Source organism: Branchiostoma floridae, chromosome 18 (genome assembly GCF_000003815.2).
Source record: "Branchiostoma floridae strain S238N-H82 chromosome 18, Bfl_VNyyK, whole genome shotgun sequence".
NCBI classification, from domain to species: domain Eukaryota; kingdom Metazoa; phylum Chordata; class Leptocardii; order Amphioxiformes; family Branchiostomatidae; genus Branchiostoma; species Branchiostoma floridae.
This window is the reverse complement of record NC_049996.1, coordinates 5,875,036-5,890,541: the sequence shown is the minus strand read 5'-3', so window position 1 is coordinate 5,890,541 and position 15,506 is coordinate 5,875,036. Positions and strand designations below refer to the sequence as shown.

Genomic DNA, 15,506 nt, shown 5'->3' with positions numbered 1-15,506 from the left:
AGTCAAGTCAAATCTTGTATGATATAGACAGAATATTGCAGTAAATCTTCTGAGTGCCATTCCCAACATGTGGTTTCTTCCATGATAACCTTTGACCTTCTGAGAAATTTCCCGCGCTTTTTGTGTCACTTGCGTATTCCGACTGAGCAGACCCAGGTGCGCGGAATGTAACATGCATTGGCATAATACCGGCCGTAAGACTTATATCGGCCGATCAAAAATAATGGAATTTAAAGAGATCTACACATGCAACAATAGTTATTTCTGAGGCATGCACACTTCAGACATCTGGGTGTCCAATGCATCATTTACAAAGCATCGATTACAAATATGCATTCGAAGACAACAAGGCGAAAAGTTTTCAGTATCTTTTTCGGGACAGGCAGCTCGTCGTGGGACGAACACACCGTACCGTCACATTCATTGCCAGATTTGTAGATCATAATTACACATGCTCACGGCACAAGACGAACATGATTCAACAGCAATCTTGAATTTCTGTTGGTGACCTACATGTACAACTCATGTAAAAGTGTGAAGAACCGTTGCATAATAGATCATAATAGCCCGGATCTACGACTGAATGGGCAAAATTGAACGTACGCAGCCATTTTCCCGCCATTTTTATATCTACGCTAACAGTAAAGTGTTACGTCATAGCGGTTGTGACGGACAAAAGTTAAATGAAAATTCTTGACAGTATACGTCCGTTTTCTGACGACATTTTGTATGCAGGCTCATGCAGGTTTATGTTTTATGCATTTACTAACAGAAAAGGAAGGAACATGGAGGATGTATAAAGGTACATAGCGATAGTTAATTTTGTACCCCCTCCCAACCACGCGCCCGTTCGCCGTGTAATTCCGGCGTGTTACAATTACGATATTACGCTTTTAGCAGGACAAGAGTGGCAGAAAAGTTACACTGAAGAAGTGGCAGGGGTAACCTATAACAGCAACATGGAACTGGAGAAAATGATGCGTTGACAATTTGTCAAATCAGTATGGCTAGAGAAATCGTCGTAAACGTGCCGGTATTATGATACTAGATGTTACATTCTGTTGATGACATCAGCACTGATTTCCAGATGACTTTGAAAACAAATTAAATCTTGCCGATCAACTTTGTACATGTAACGACAGCAATTACCGACTGGCATGCATTAGAAACTGACTTCCGTTCAGCTGCTAAGTAACTTTAACTTATGCAATTGCATTATATCCTTATGTCCACAAAATGTTTCGTGCGTTTTATGAAGGACAGTCGTAGTAACTTCTACTTTTCTTTTTTTTAATGCAGATCCCAAAAGGTGAGAGAAAATACAGAAAACCTTCTTCCTCTCTCATACGGGGACAGCAAGCGCTCCTTCATTGACTTCCTTCAAATCAAAGCCAAAGAACCCAACTTTGCTTGTTGTGGGACAACATTGTAAAACTGTCGAAAGAGCCATTCTTTTTTATTTGAGTATAAAGAAATCCTCTTTACTATGTTGCAAACCTTACATTCTACTATAAATGCACAGATGTGGATGATGTAATTTTGCCTCACGCTAGGCCATGTTGATTTGATTATACTGTGGCCGTGGATGACATCCGCGCGCACATCAATTTTCGGCCGCTTCCAATTAAAGAAAAATATAGTACAGTATATTGTACAAAGCAGCTGCATGCAAAATGATTAAATATATGCAGTAGATTAATGTATTAACCATGGGGGCAACCATTTCACATGAAGTTGATGGTTCTGGGAGGTAAGGCCTGGTTGACGGTGTGAGAAGAGAGACCCAAGCTATTTTGTTTTAATTCTACTGTAAAACAAACACATGCACTACACAATCATCCGATTTCAACATATTTGTTTATTAGCAAAATAGAGAAATGCAAAGTGTATAATATATAAACCTCATAACAAATGAAGATACTCTAGCATCAAAAATGAACTTCACATCTAACCCATTTAGGTTAAGAGTTACCCTCACTCTAGGACATAGTGGATAAAAGAAAGCTAAAAATCAGTAAATATTGACATTGTCAGTACATGGTATAGAGGTAGCGTGGAGCCTTTGTACTTAAAGAATCATAGATTTTTTTCAGTCTAAGGCTAAGGCATTTGAGCTGATTATTAGTGTCCGTCAAAAATGTGTGTGTTTGGTGGGGATAGTCTGTTAGTGTGTATGTATGTGTGTATGTGTTTGTCTTGTGTTAGTGTCAGCGCCAGCCTTAGCCTCAGTTACTAGGGAAATTTCCAAACAACTGATTTAAAGGGCTACAACCTCTACACAATAAACGGACAATGTTGACATTTACTAAATTCTAACATGTAGACCACTTTTCTGCGACAATGAAAATAAGTGAAACACACAAAACAATCCAGTGTCAGCCACCCCTGTACTGGAAGGGCATCAAACAAATACACTCAAAAACAGAGGCTGCTAACAAAAGGCGCCTAAACAGCACTACATCTCCAAGCCTCTTTACAAAAAAAGACGAGATCTTCACTCAAAAATATGGGAAAACTATACCTAACACATAACGTAAGTAGGCGTAACTATATGTACAAGTATCTACTATCGTGATATACATGATAACTGAACAATTGTACATTTGTGTACACTTTGCATTCTGTTTGTATTGATTCGGTTTCTGTGACTGCGAACCACGATACTCTAGCATTTCTAAAAGGACTAAAATACTAAAATAAAAGAAGGCTTTTCAACCACCTGCCTTCCTTTCTGGCCTGTGCCGTTCTCTTGTTTCGGGACCCAAGAAAACAACACGAGGCAGATTATGTAATGGTCTAGGTCCCCGACAACCACTGACCATGACATAAAACAGAAATTACAACAGATGGTGAACCAGGGAAGACCCTGTTTATAAAGAACAGAATTAACAGTAACTGAACGAATACAATTCCGGCCATCGACACAGTCACACGAAATAAAATCAGCCACACGCCAAGCTTGTACACCACAGAAACGGCTTTAGCTATGAGGGCAAAAGGAGCCTCCATTTACAAAATGCCCTAACGCCCTACTGGCTACATCACTCAGATCGCAGGGCGCACACACGAGCACCGATCTTTCTGGACGTCACTGTACATGTTGAGATGGCGTCGGACAATCTCTCACCAGGATTTCCACCATGAACATTGCAGCTGCAGTTGATCAGGAATTCATGGCATCAATGCGGTCCTGGAAGATGCTGTGAGATGTCTCCTTCCCAACCTATTGTGACTGCAAGAAAGTGAATTACAATCAATAATGACTGGCTAGACTTCCATCGTTTTGCTACTAGCTTTATAATCAAAATATTTTTGAAAAGGCACAAGGAAGCCTTATGTTTTGCAATGAGTAGAAATGGTGACAAATTATGAGGAAGCTAATAGACTATTGTAATGTCTGTGGCGCTAAAGTGTAACAGGAATAAATGGTCAAATTATTGCTAACTGATCTTAACCAGGTCAACGTTGGTAGAGATGGTTCAATAACAGTGACAGTGGCCTGAATTTTAAAAAAGAATGCAGGCAGGGTCAGGTTGGAACGAGTTGTAGAGGATGCACTCACCTATCAACAGTCTCATGGTCTGCTTCCTCCCTCCAATACAGTTTCAGAAGCAGGGCCGGGCCGGAACGTATGCACGCATCATCTGACTCACAGCTAAACTGTTCAACCAGTCCTAATTTTGAAAAGAAAAAGAAAACTCTATTAAGTACTGTTCACCTGAACATTGTTCATCAACCATTGAAACCAAGCTTACATTCGCCAAGTTACAAGGACATCAGACTAGCTTTAGACTAGAGCAGACACTTGTGATATTGTTTTTTTACACTGTTTGAATCTTTTATGTTACCTGCAATTAGCCCAAGGGCAAGAATTTGCAATAAACTTTAAAAATTCTCAAACACAGGTTTAATCAAGGAGGTTTGATTGAATCTCCTTGGTTCAGTGTAATGTTAAAAAAATAACAAATATTGCTATGCTACTGCATTCAGACAATATTGTTCAACACAAACAACTTATTATATGGGAAACGACTGTCCACCTCCTTGGTGATGCACGTGGTGTTGTCACGAAGCACGATATTGTCATGTCAGTGACGGTGACGCTTGACCTTGCCTTCCTTATGGCGTCCAGACATTTCTAACAAATAGGTAGAAGAAAATGACATGCATCATTTGTCTCAACACCACTCAATGCCTGTCCAGTGACAAATGGGAAAGCGATGTATAATTAAGGCATCTTGAATGCTAATTCAATTGCTACTACGTCAGTCAATACAGACTGCCTAAACAATATACAATGCTACTAATATGGCAAATGCTATAAGCCGACATTTTGATTTCACACAGCACATTACAATACCTTCTCAAATATCTGGTTTGCAGAGCTGGTTTACATACGTACATCCAGTTATGGAATTTCATCTCAAGAAGCTTCTGAAATCCAGCTACGAGGGGAGACACCAAGACGCCTTCCGCCAGGACCACCGTCTTCCCGGATGTTGTGAAGCGCCATCGGTGACGGTACCCGTAACGTTCAGACATCGCTGTGATATCAGTAAAAGAAAGAGACATGCATCAGCTGCTCGCTACGTCAATACCGCTGTAACAAACACAAATGGTTCAACGCTTGCCCAATGGCAAATAGGAACTGTACACAATACAGCACAATACCTTGTCTATGTCGAATCAGACGTGCCCTGGCTGGTGATGCACCGGACGTCGTCACGAAAGCACTTGCAGTAACGGTGACACTTTGAAACCTCCATTTCCCTGTGTCTTTCTTTCCTCGCTTACCAAGCCCAGACACTTCTAGCAAATTTGATAAAAAGACATATGCATAAGCTGCCATACCACCGCTGCCACAAACCCAAAAGGCTCAGGGCAAGTACCTAGAAACTCGACACCCCAAATACTACTAGGTACTATACAGTGACACCTGACAAACAGCCCAGGTATACGTAAACTGAAATTGAAAATGTAAACTTAAACTAGTCTGCCAACACAAATGGAATGAAACATTTATTCATTGACAAAGACTGTTGTCCTATAGTTAAAACATGTGTGCTTTCACACAATACAATACAATACAGTACGACACCTTGTCATAGAAGACTGCGAAGCCCATTCGCTCACGTTCGGCACCTTCCTTCGCCAGTCCTCGCCTCCCTTTCCGCGTCCAGACATTTCTTCTTACGGTGTGATGATCCTCGGGAGAAAAGACGAGACAGAAATTAAACCTAACTCAGAAATATAAGACTATATCTAACACTATACCTAAAAGAAAGCTCAGCTACGTGCATTGGAATGGCAGGAAGTTCATTTGTTTTGTCATTGTAATTTCAGCTCTAGTTTTAACATAGAAATAGCGAGAGGAATCATTATCTCTTGTTTGGTGGCAGGGTGTTGTTCGTGCTTTGATAAGATCCTAAGTAATGCTGCTTATGGCATAATGCTGCCTTTGTTTTGCTTTAATTTTCGAAAGCAATGGCCACTTCTGCTCTCATTGCTTCAGTCTGCTTCTGTGATATACAAGCCCAATGCATAGCTGATTCAGTTTCTGTGACTATGTCGACGCAGAGTTTTTTTTCTAAACGACTAAACTAGTAATATTAGATAGGCTCTTCAGCCACCTGTCTTCCTTTCTGGCCTGTGCCGTTCTCTTGGTTCGGGACCCAAGAAAACAACACGAGGCAGATTATGTAATGGTCTAGGTCCCCGACAACCACTGACCATGACATAAAACAGAAATGACGACAGATGGTGAACCAGGGAAAACCCAGTTTTGTAAAGAACAGAATTTGAAATAATTGACCGAATGCCATCCCGGCCATCGACACAATCACAGAAACCAAACCAGCCACACACCAGGCCTGTACACCACAGAAACGGACTGAAGCCCTGAATGCAAAGGAGCCTCCATTTACAAAATGTCCTAATGTAAACCCCTCCCGACAACATCGCTCGGAATGTCAACAGAGCACACTAAAGTACCTTACCTCCAACTAAGAGTTCAGTTAACGAATCATCACAACTAATAATTTACTTCCTATCATGTCGATGAAAAGTTAGTCTCAGCCCATCCCTGCGATATGTTTTCAACGGAGAAGACACGTAAGTACTTAACTTAGTTTCAGGTCCCTTGGCAGGGCGTAAACTCGAGCACCGATCTTTCTGGACGTCACCTTGATGGCACCAATAAGGTCCTGGCCATGGAAGCAACAAAGCGAAATTAGTTATTATTAGTTGATATGGGTGTCCCACCGCAATTCATCGGACAGTTGTACTCCAAGATAGGGGTGGGACTTAACACCGGTGAGGGCTTCTCCGCAGAGGGAGTACTGAGTTAAGATGGGGTGCTTCTTACGGGTAATGTGGAGGATGTGGCATTTAGAGGGGTTGAACGACATAAGCCATGCTGCATTTGCCATTCTGTTAACGCATCGAGGTCAGACTGCAGACCTTGAGCGTCAGAAGGCTTGCTGATAGTTCGATAAATAAAGCAATCGTCAGCAAATAGTCGAACATGTCTACGGAATCGGGTAGGTCGTTGATATAGAGCAGGAAGAGTAGAGGGCCTAACACAATACCCTGCGGAACTCCAGATAGAGGTGACCTTGACGGCTTTAGATGTTTCACCGCCAAAGACAACCCTCTGGGTTCTCTCCGTAAGGAAAGCCCTAAGCCAAGACTGAAGGAGGCCAGAAATACCATAGTGCTCGAGTTTGCTCAGTAGACGTTCGTGAGGCACGGTATCGAATGCTTTGCTAAAGTCAAGCACCGCGGCATCGACCTGTTTGTTCTGGTCCATGTTCTTGGCCAGGTCTTGGAGGGTTAGCACCAGCTGGCTCTCGCAGGACAGACCCTTCCTGAAGCCGTGAAGGCTTCTTGCTTTGTTGTAGTTTATAAGGCACAAAAGGCCGCACAAATCATTTCCTTCTTATCATGCCGACGAGAAGTTAGTCCCAGCCCAATTCTGCGACATGTTTCCATTTTACACCCCATAAGACACACAAGAACTTATCTTAGTTTCAGGTCCTCTGGCGGGGCTTTTACACAGGGAAGGATCTTTCTGGACGTCACCGTACAGCTAGCCGTGGAGATGGCATCGGACAACCTCTCACCAGGATAAGTCCCACCAGGAACATTGCAGCTGCAGTTAATCCGGACTTGATGGCACCAATAAGATCCTGGAAGAAAAGAAGTGAAATAACAATTAGTTCAATTGCAAGACAGATTAACGTCAAGAAACGATTAAGGCAATATATAAGGCACAGGTATGCATTGCATGTAAGCGCAGCTATCGATTTTTGAACTAACATTGTACTGATAATAAGTTATACAAAACGCACGCGTATAAACACACATAAAGACACTCTGTGAAGAACGACCAAACTAACCTGTTAAAAGGTAGGATGCTGAAAGGACAAAGGACTCCGTCACCGCGCGGCCGTGATGTTGTTCTGTACTGGTAAGCTGCGAGGTTTATATTATAAGCCCGTCAACTCAGACAGCTCGCAGACGAGTGACGCGACACTGTCTAGTCTAAAAATACCCCGTGGTGTCATTGGTCAAAAGAATGCACTTCTTCGGTTGGCTATCTGAAATAATGAAATTGATTACAGCACACGACCAGGACCAATGATGCCTGAGGGATGACTGATTGCTTGACCAATCACAGACCAGTAATTATTTTCACCTGTGTTGGACACACCTTTGTTCGTCTCCCCAGACCATTTTCATTCAATTCTTTTACAACGTGAGACCGTAACTTTACCCGCGTCTTCTCACGGACTCGCACCGTAACCAGAAATATCTAACATGCATTGGCATAATACCGGCCGTAAGACTTATACCGGCCGATCAAAAATAATGGAATTTAAAGAGATCTACACATGCAACAATAGTTATTTCTGAGGTATGCACACTTCAGACATCTGGGTGTCCAATACATCATTTACAAAGCATCGATTACAATGCATTCGAAGACAACAAGGCGAAAAGTTTTCAGTATCTTTTTCGGGACAGGCAGCTCGTCGTGGGACGAACACACCGTCACATTCATTGCCAGATTTGTAGATCATAATTACACATGCTCACGGCACAAGACGAACATGATTCAACAGCAATCTTGAATTTCTGTTGGTGACCTACAACTCATGTAAAAGTGTGAAGAACCGTTGCATAATAGCCCGGATCTACGACTGAATGGGCAAAATTGAACGTACGCAGCCATTTTCCCGCAATTTTTATATCTACGCTAACAGTTAAGTGTTACGTCATAGCGGTTGTGACGGACAAAAGTTAAATGAAAATTCTTGACAGTATACGTCCGTTTTCTGACGACATTTTGTATGCAGGCTCATGCAGGTTTATGTTTTATGCATTTACTAACTGAAAAGGAAGGAACATGGAGGATGTATAAAGGTACATAGCGATAGTTAATTGTGCCGTGTTTCTTCCGGCCGGTATTTTGTACCCCCTCCCAACCACGCGCCCGTTCGCCGTGTAATTCCGGCGTGTTACAATTACGATATTACGCTTTTAGCAGGACAAGAGTGGCAGAAAAGTTACACTGAAGAAGTGGCAGGTGTAAGCTATAACAGCAACATGGAACTGGAGAAAATGATGCGTTGACAATTTGTCAAATCAGTATGGCTAGAGAAATCGTCGTAAACGTGCCGGTATTATGATAATAGATGTTACGTACAGCAGTTTCCAGTTCCCTCCATTCCCTGGAAACAGAAGTAAGAACTGCTACAGTGCCAGGTAAGCATAAACTGCTGTTGATACCAGTGATTATTAGACTACTGTACTTGAAACTGAGAAGAACAGTAAATGGTAACGTTACCGGTTTTCTGTGTAAATTGAATTTTTGAGAGACCATGCATATCCAACACCTGGTGCTATAACTTATAAGAAAATACGTCACTTGATATACTCTTGTTTTAAGTTTCTATGTCCGCAGGGAAATGGGCACCTATGCTGTATCGAAAATTTTGTATTTTTCCATTCGTTACACCACTCGTCGTTGATAGACACAACGCCTTTACCTCAGTCACACATTCCATCCAGCAGTCCGTCGGTCGATTTGCATAATAATGTCTGACGTGTTTTCCAATCCGAGAAGCAAGAAATTAGATTTTATGTGGTCCGACAGTCATTCGATGTACATGAGAAAAGAAGTTAACATTGGGGTTTTCAGTGACCTCACTAAAATTGTGATCATGATGGAAAAGAGTTATGATCTAAACTATGTTCATTTTGTAAAAAATGATTTAGTACTATATAGGGCTTTTAGGCAGATACCAGTCATCAAATGCAGATTTTAGCAATTCAGTCCCTCAGTGTTTTTTAGTTTTCAAACTACATGAAGGGGTGACGTTTGCCACCTGATCACCTTGCTACCTTTTTCCAGCACGTCACCGGAACGTACTGCGCCGGCGCGAAAAGTATAGACATGCTAAACCATTCTAAACCCCCGGTTTACTAAAGGGCCGCATTTAAGAAAGTACGTGCGTATATAAGGGTAAAATCCCGTGTACGTTTTACATGAAACCATGTCTCTAACATATACTGTGCAACAAGCGGGATTTCAATGCAACGTTGACCAAACCAAGCCCCAAAACACCAGGGTTCGCGCAGGCGCAGTACGTTCCGGTGACGTGCTCCTTTTTCCGATTGATACTATTTTGTATTGCCGAAATATGGATACGAGGCCAAAGGCGTCACCTGACGTTTGCCATGACACACACTCAACCGCCCTCTTGCGGGGTTTGTAGGAACTGCGGTCGGAGAACCTGCTGGTAGACGTCGTCCTTTGTGTCTCCGAGAAAGAGATCCCATGCCACAGAAATGTACTCGCTGCTTGCAGTGGGTATTTTCGCTCAATGTTCTGCAATGGATATCGTGAGAACAAGGAGCATAAGGTAACCATTCACGAGGCCAGTGACAGCATTGTGCAGCTTCTTGTAGACAACGCCTACACGGTCAAAGATCGTCAAAGGTTACCATCACAGAAGACAACGCTGTAGACCTGTTGGAAGGTGCCAGCTTCTTCCAGTTTCAACCGGTCAGAGATGCCTGCACAAAGTTCCTGTGTGACACTCTATGCGTCACAAATTGTCTGGAGAGACTGAACGTAGGGAACATGCTGATGGACCACCATCTGGAGAGCACAGCATTGTCTTACGTCATGAAAGAGTTTTCAGCTGCTAGCCAAACACCAGATTTCCTTGATTTGACAAAGGAACTCCTCATCACAATCATTTCATCAGATGACCTTAACGCTCCTGAAGAAATTGTGTACGCGTCAGTGATGAAGTGGATCAGGCACGCCCCAAGGAAGAGGGAAAAGGAGATGAGAGAGCTGGTGGAGCTGGTTAGGTTCCCCTGGATGGACAAGTTGTACTTCATACAGAAGGTACAGTCTGACAAGATATTGTGCAAGTGCTGCCCTGATATCGTTTCAGAAGCTCTGAAGTATCAGGCCTACCCAGGGGAGGTCCAGTCACCCCGTACCCGCCCCCGCCGTGCCAGTGGTCTGAGGGAGGCAGTGGTGGTCATTGGAGGGACAGAGAGATTTGCACAAGGAAACCCTCCGATTTACAGCAATGACATCATGATGACTCATTCTTCTACACCGTCAAACACAACCTGGGGTTCTATGACCACAATGAAGAGGAGTAATGACTTTGGATTTGCTGTGGCTGTTTTGGGCACAAGTGACATCATGGTGTCCGTGGGAATTGGTGAGCTTCGGTGCAAGGACGTTTGGCTGTATCAGGCAAGACTTGACTGCTGGTCTAATCTTGCTCCAATCAACACTGCAAGGATCTATCACAAGCTGGCAGTGGTGCAAGTTAAAGTCTATGCTGTTGGTGGCAAAGGCAGCTTCTCACTTCGTGGAACAGCAGCTGGAGAAGTCTATGACCGAACCCTGAACAAGTGGACTGTAGGTGTTCCACTCCCAGAGCCAAGGTACCAGCATGCAGCTGCAGGGTTTAATGGAAGTATGTACATGATAGGTGGATTTGATGCTGACTACAACTCAACATCTACAGTGTACCAGATCGGCCCAGGAGACTCCCAGTGGTATTCAGTAAGCCACATGCCTGAAAAGGCCATTGCTATTGCTGCTTCAGCTCTCAATGGTAGCATCTATGTTGCTGGGCTTCCCTCAAAAGTGCTGTGTTACAGGCCTCAGGAGGACTTGTGGACTGTTGTAGCCAACACTGGTGCTGTACCGAGATGTGGTATGACTGTCTTTGGTGGTGAAATTTACATCTATAGGGGTAGCAACAACGGAAGTGGAACAAATAAAGTTTTGTGGCTTGATCGCCAAGACGAATCACTTAAGCAGGTGGGAACCATGCCTAAGGGTCTGTTTAGACATGGTTGTGTCAATATACTGAAGAGCTGAGGTACAACGGAATACCTCTAATACTTCTAAGGCATCACTGGCAACTCTTGTTGTAAATGTAATATGAAGTAAATGATTGACAATCGGATGGGACTAACATTGTGTCAATAGACAGGGTTGCATCATGTCAAGGGCACTAGATGATGTTGTCTATTGTACAATTTCATAATGAAGTTAGGATGTTGAAGAAAATTTATGATAAAGAATTTATTCATGTAGTTTGCAAGTGTTCATCACTTGGCTGGAATGAAAACATAAAAGTACTGGTATATGATCTATTTTTGATAACACGTTCAAATATTTAGTGCAGAAGCGTATCTTGAATTTGTTTACTAGTATTATGCCTCTTATGTACATGTGTATAAGGAAGAATATTGTTCAATGTTATACATTATCTATCATAATTGGTGCTTAATAGATCTATGAACATTACAAATATAGCCTGTACACCCAGGCCACATCAAATTAGATTTAATAGATAATTAAAATTTATATTTTACTAATATTTGTTCATTATGCCTATCATGTCTAGGACATTGTTACATATTAGCCTCTAAATATTACCTATCGCCATTGATACTAAATTCCACGATTAACTATTGAAGTTGCCAGGTCAGCTGTTTTTAGCTGTTAGTCTACATAGTGTAACTAGAGTTCGACAAACACATCTCTTCGCCAAATAATCATGCCTTTATTTAAGACTTTAAGTTTAAGGTCTTATTCATGTATTACTAAATAGTAGCATGAACTGTGATCCTCACAAAGCCAGAAATGCTCCCCAAAACAAGTCTGTGATCACAGATGACCTGGTACTTAATGCCTGGTCAATCAGAATTTCATTCCTTCCAGAGGTTTTGTCCCCAGTGTAACAGCGTCCAGCTCACAAGCTCCTCCAGTAATACATCTGTGTAACAGCTGTGTCTATAGAATCTGATATAGGTTAAAATGAGATATATATATAGAAAACAGTTTATTTCTATTTGCCACTGATTACAACTAAATGCATCTTTCCATGTAGATTATTATCTAAAGTACCTTTCAGCCAAAAACAATGCAAACAAGTTTGAAAGTCCTATCATGGAATTCAGTGGATTTCTGTACTTTCCTTATTAATTATGCAAATTAGCTGTTGATTTAAATAATTAGCATTACATTATGTAAGTCGTCACTTAGGCTATCTACCACTCAAAAATCACGACCACAGCATGTTCAGAACACAAGATGTAAAAAATTGAAGTTTTGCTGCAGTACCTTAGGAAGCCGCTAGGGGGCCCACTATCATACTCGACCTTCGTTGTTCTGACCCCTACCCACCTACCAAATATTATCATGATCCTTTCAAGGCTTCTCGAGTTATGCATTTAAACAAACGGACGCACACACTCGGCCCGCTACCGTCCCAACAGAAAATGATATGCCAACTATTTTCGAACACAACCTTCCTTTCTGCAAACGCTACTCAAATGCCAAATATCATGAAAATCCATGGACAGATTCTTGAGTTATATGCTGTTGGAATGGATTTATGAACGTTACTCATTAATCATGCAAATTATCTGCTGATTTGCATAATAAGTATTACATTGTGTATGTCATCACTCATTCTATCTACATACCAAAAATCCTGATGATCCGTCAACACGTTCTTGAGTTTTTCTCGTCCAAAGTTTGAAAGGAAATCGGTGCCTGCAGTTCCCAAAAAGCCGCTAGGGGGTCCAAACTCACAGCACTTACTCTCTGTCCCAAGGGCTATCTACCACTCAAAAATCATGACCACAGCCTGTCCAGAACACGAAGTTTATAATTTAAAAGTTTTGCTGCAGTACCTTAGGCAGCCACTAGAGGGCCCATTATCAAACTTGACCTTCGTTTTCCTGACACCCACCCACCTACCAAATATCATCAGGATCCATTCAAGGGTTCTCGAGTTATCTTGCATACAGACAAACGCACTTACATACAAATCCCGCTACAGCACCGTAGGTAAGAGCTAGGTAAACCATTTTCGCACTTGACCTTCCTCCCCAAAACCGCTACACACCTACCAAGTATCGTGAAAATCGCCTAGCTGCATTTTGACTTATGCTGCCCAAAACAAACCCCCAAAACATACCAAGCTTGCTGCAGTACCGTAGGAAAACGCCAGGTTTCTAACTTGGGATTCCTTTTGACAACTGCTACACACCTACCAAAAATCACAAAGTTCTATCCACAATTTCTGGAGTTAGTTGCTGTTGACCTACAAACAGACCCAAGTCAGCAATAACATACTCTTCTTGGCGAAGAGAATAATTTGAATTTTTTACACATTCATAAAAGACTTTATACTTGACATCTATGCTTTGAAATCTGAGTTGCGCTTATTATTTCTGGGTGAGGCCGAGAACTTATTGATCACCCCTCGTACATAAATTACATATCCACCTAGACACTTGGCCACCAGCCCATGTGTGCTATCTACATAACATGACATCACAGAAGCAGTGGATTGTCCATTCCGTAATTCCAATTCTTGTGTTGGAAGTTACAGCTAAACAGACTGACTTCTACCACACAGATGAACATTCAAGTTATTATTTTTATATTCAGCCATACATAGTATGGTGAAATATATTGTATTCGTCATGTTTCTTCTTCTTTCTTTCTTTCTTTCTCCTGTCAAATCTTCAAAGTGACTCATCTCCGCCGTTCCTGAACCGAATGACCTGAAATTTGGCACAGTGGTAGAATGGGCCAATACCTTGATGCTGTTTTCTCAGTTTTTTCATATCTGCCTCTAAAATGATTTTATTGAGATTTTTTGGTCAATTTTAGACCAAAACTGTATACTTTGGCCCCTGTACCCTGGTATTACAACCAAATGAGCTGAAATTTGACAGAGATGTGCCTTGATAATGCCCCCATATAAATTCGATAACACTTTTGGTGTACAGTACAACAAAATGCTTATTTTTGCGATTTTTTGACCAATTTTTGACCAAAAAAGGACACTTTTGGCCCCTGTACCCTGGTATTACAACCAAATGAGCTGAAATTTGACAGAGATGTGCCTTGATAATGCCCCCATATAAATTCAATAACACTTTTGGTGTACAGTACAACAAAATGCTTATTTTTGCGATTTTTTGACCAATTTTTGACCAAAAAAGGACACTTTTGGCTCCTGTACCCTGGTATTACAATTAAATGACCTGAAATTTGGTATAGATAGGCATTAGATACTTGGTAACAAGATTCAAGTAAAATTTTTGACATAAACAACTTTAAAATGATTAATTTTGGCACTTTTCTGAGGGGAAATTTGTTTTCTTTTGGCCTCCTGACGTGACCTTCCGTGACCCCGCACAGAGCCACACCTGTGCGCGTCAGCCGGAGAGTTAATTGAATCAAAGACCTAGCCAGTCAGCGAAGAGGAGGCCAAAGGCTAATTAATATTCATAAGTGGGGCCTCATGATCCCGTATATAGCAGTGTTCCCGCCAGGGGGAGCGAAGCCCACCTAAGGCTCTCGCATTTTAGACTATTCAGAAGGCTTTATATTGTATCAGTTCTTAGGGGCATATCTATGATAATCGCAGCAGTCACTTAACTTCTCTTCAGGAGTTTAGCGTAACACTATTTCAGGTCAAACCGTCAAAGGCAACTAAAAACAAACTTTAACGTTACTGAGTTCAACAGTACTTATAACTTGTTATCCGAAGTTGAAACGCTAGCGATGGTATTTTCGCTGCGCTGTTAGCTCCGTGCGACTGTTGTTGACGGTCTTATAACGGTATAGTTTGCACCCCTGTACCCTGGTATGAGTAACATTTGGTATAGATAGGCATAAGATAGTTGGTAAAATGATCCAAGTAAAATTTTTGGCATAAAGTACTGTAAAAGGCTTAATTACAGCACTTTTTTTAGGGGAAATTGGTTTTCTTTCGTTCTCCATGCCATGACCTTTCGGACGTTCACCCCACAGAGCCGACATCTGCACCTGCGTCTAGCCGACAGGAAGAATTAATTCAATTAACGGTTCAGCCAATCAGCGAAGAGGAAAGCGAAGGCTAATTAATATTCATAAGCGGGACCACACAATACGTTAA

At 41.8% G+C, this 15,506-nt stretch overlaps 1 protein-coding gene and 1 long non-coding RNA gene across 3 annotated transcripts; one reads left to right on the top strand and one right to left on the bottom strand.

Moving 5' to 3' along the window:
- Positions 1-1,838: 1,838 nt before the first annotated feature.
- LOC118405938 lies at positions 1,839-7,528 on the bottom strand. 2 transcript variants are annotated; one of them, XR_004829968.1, is made up of 7 exons: positions 7,398-7,528; positions 5,099-7,187; positions 4,672-4,809; positions 4,361-4,544; positions 4,041-4,138; positions 3,563-3,674; positions 1,839-3,232 (listed from the first exon to the last, which is right to left on the bottom strand). It is a non-coding gene; the product is annotated as an uncharacterized LOC118405938 (long non-coding RNA). The 2 variants fall into 2 exon arrangements; XR_004829967.1 differs by having other exon boundaries at positions 4,403-4,544.
- Positions 7,529-10,001: 2,473 nt separating this feature from the next.
- Positions 10,002-11,419, top strand: LOC118406033 (kelch-like protein 24). Its single transcript, XM_035805888.1, has one exon. It carries the CDS (start codon positions 10,148-10,150, stop codon positions 11,417-11,419), a length of 1,272 nt encoding a protein of 423 aa, XP_035661781.1. The 5' UTR covers positions 10,002-10,147.
- The last annotated feature ends 4,087 nt before the right edge of the window (positions 11,420-15,506 follow it).

Bases quoted from the DNA above. Each gene is read 5' to 3' on its own strand.
- LOC118406033 (XM_035805888.1), top strand. From the start codon at position 10,148: ATGCTGATGGACCACCATCTGGAGAGCACAGCATTGTCTTACGTCATG.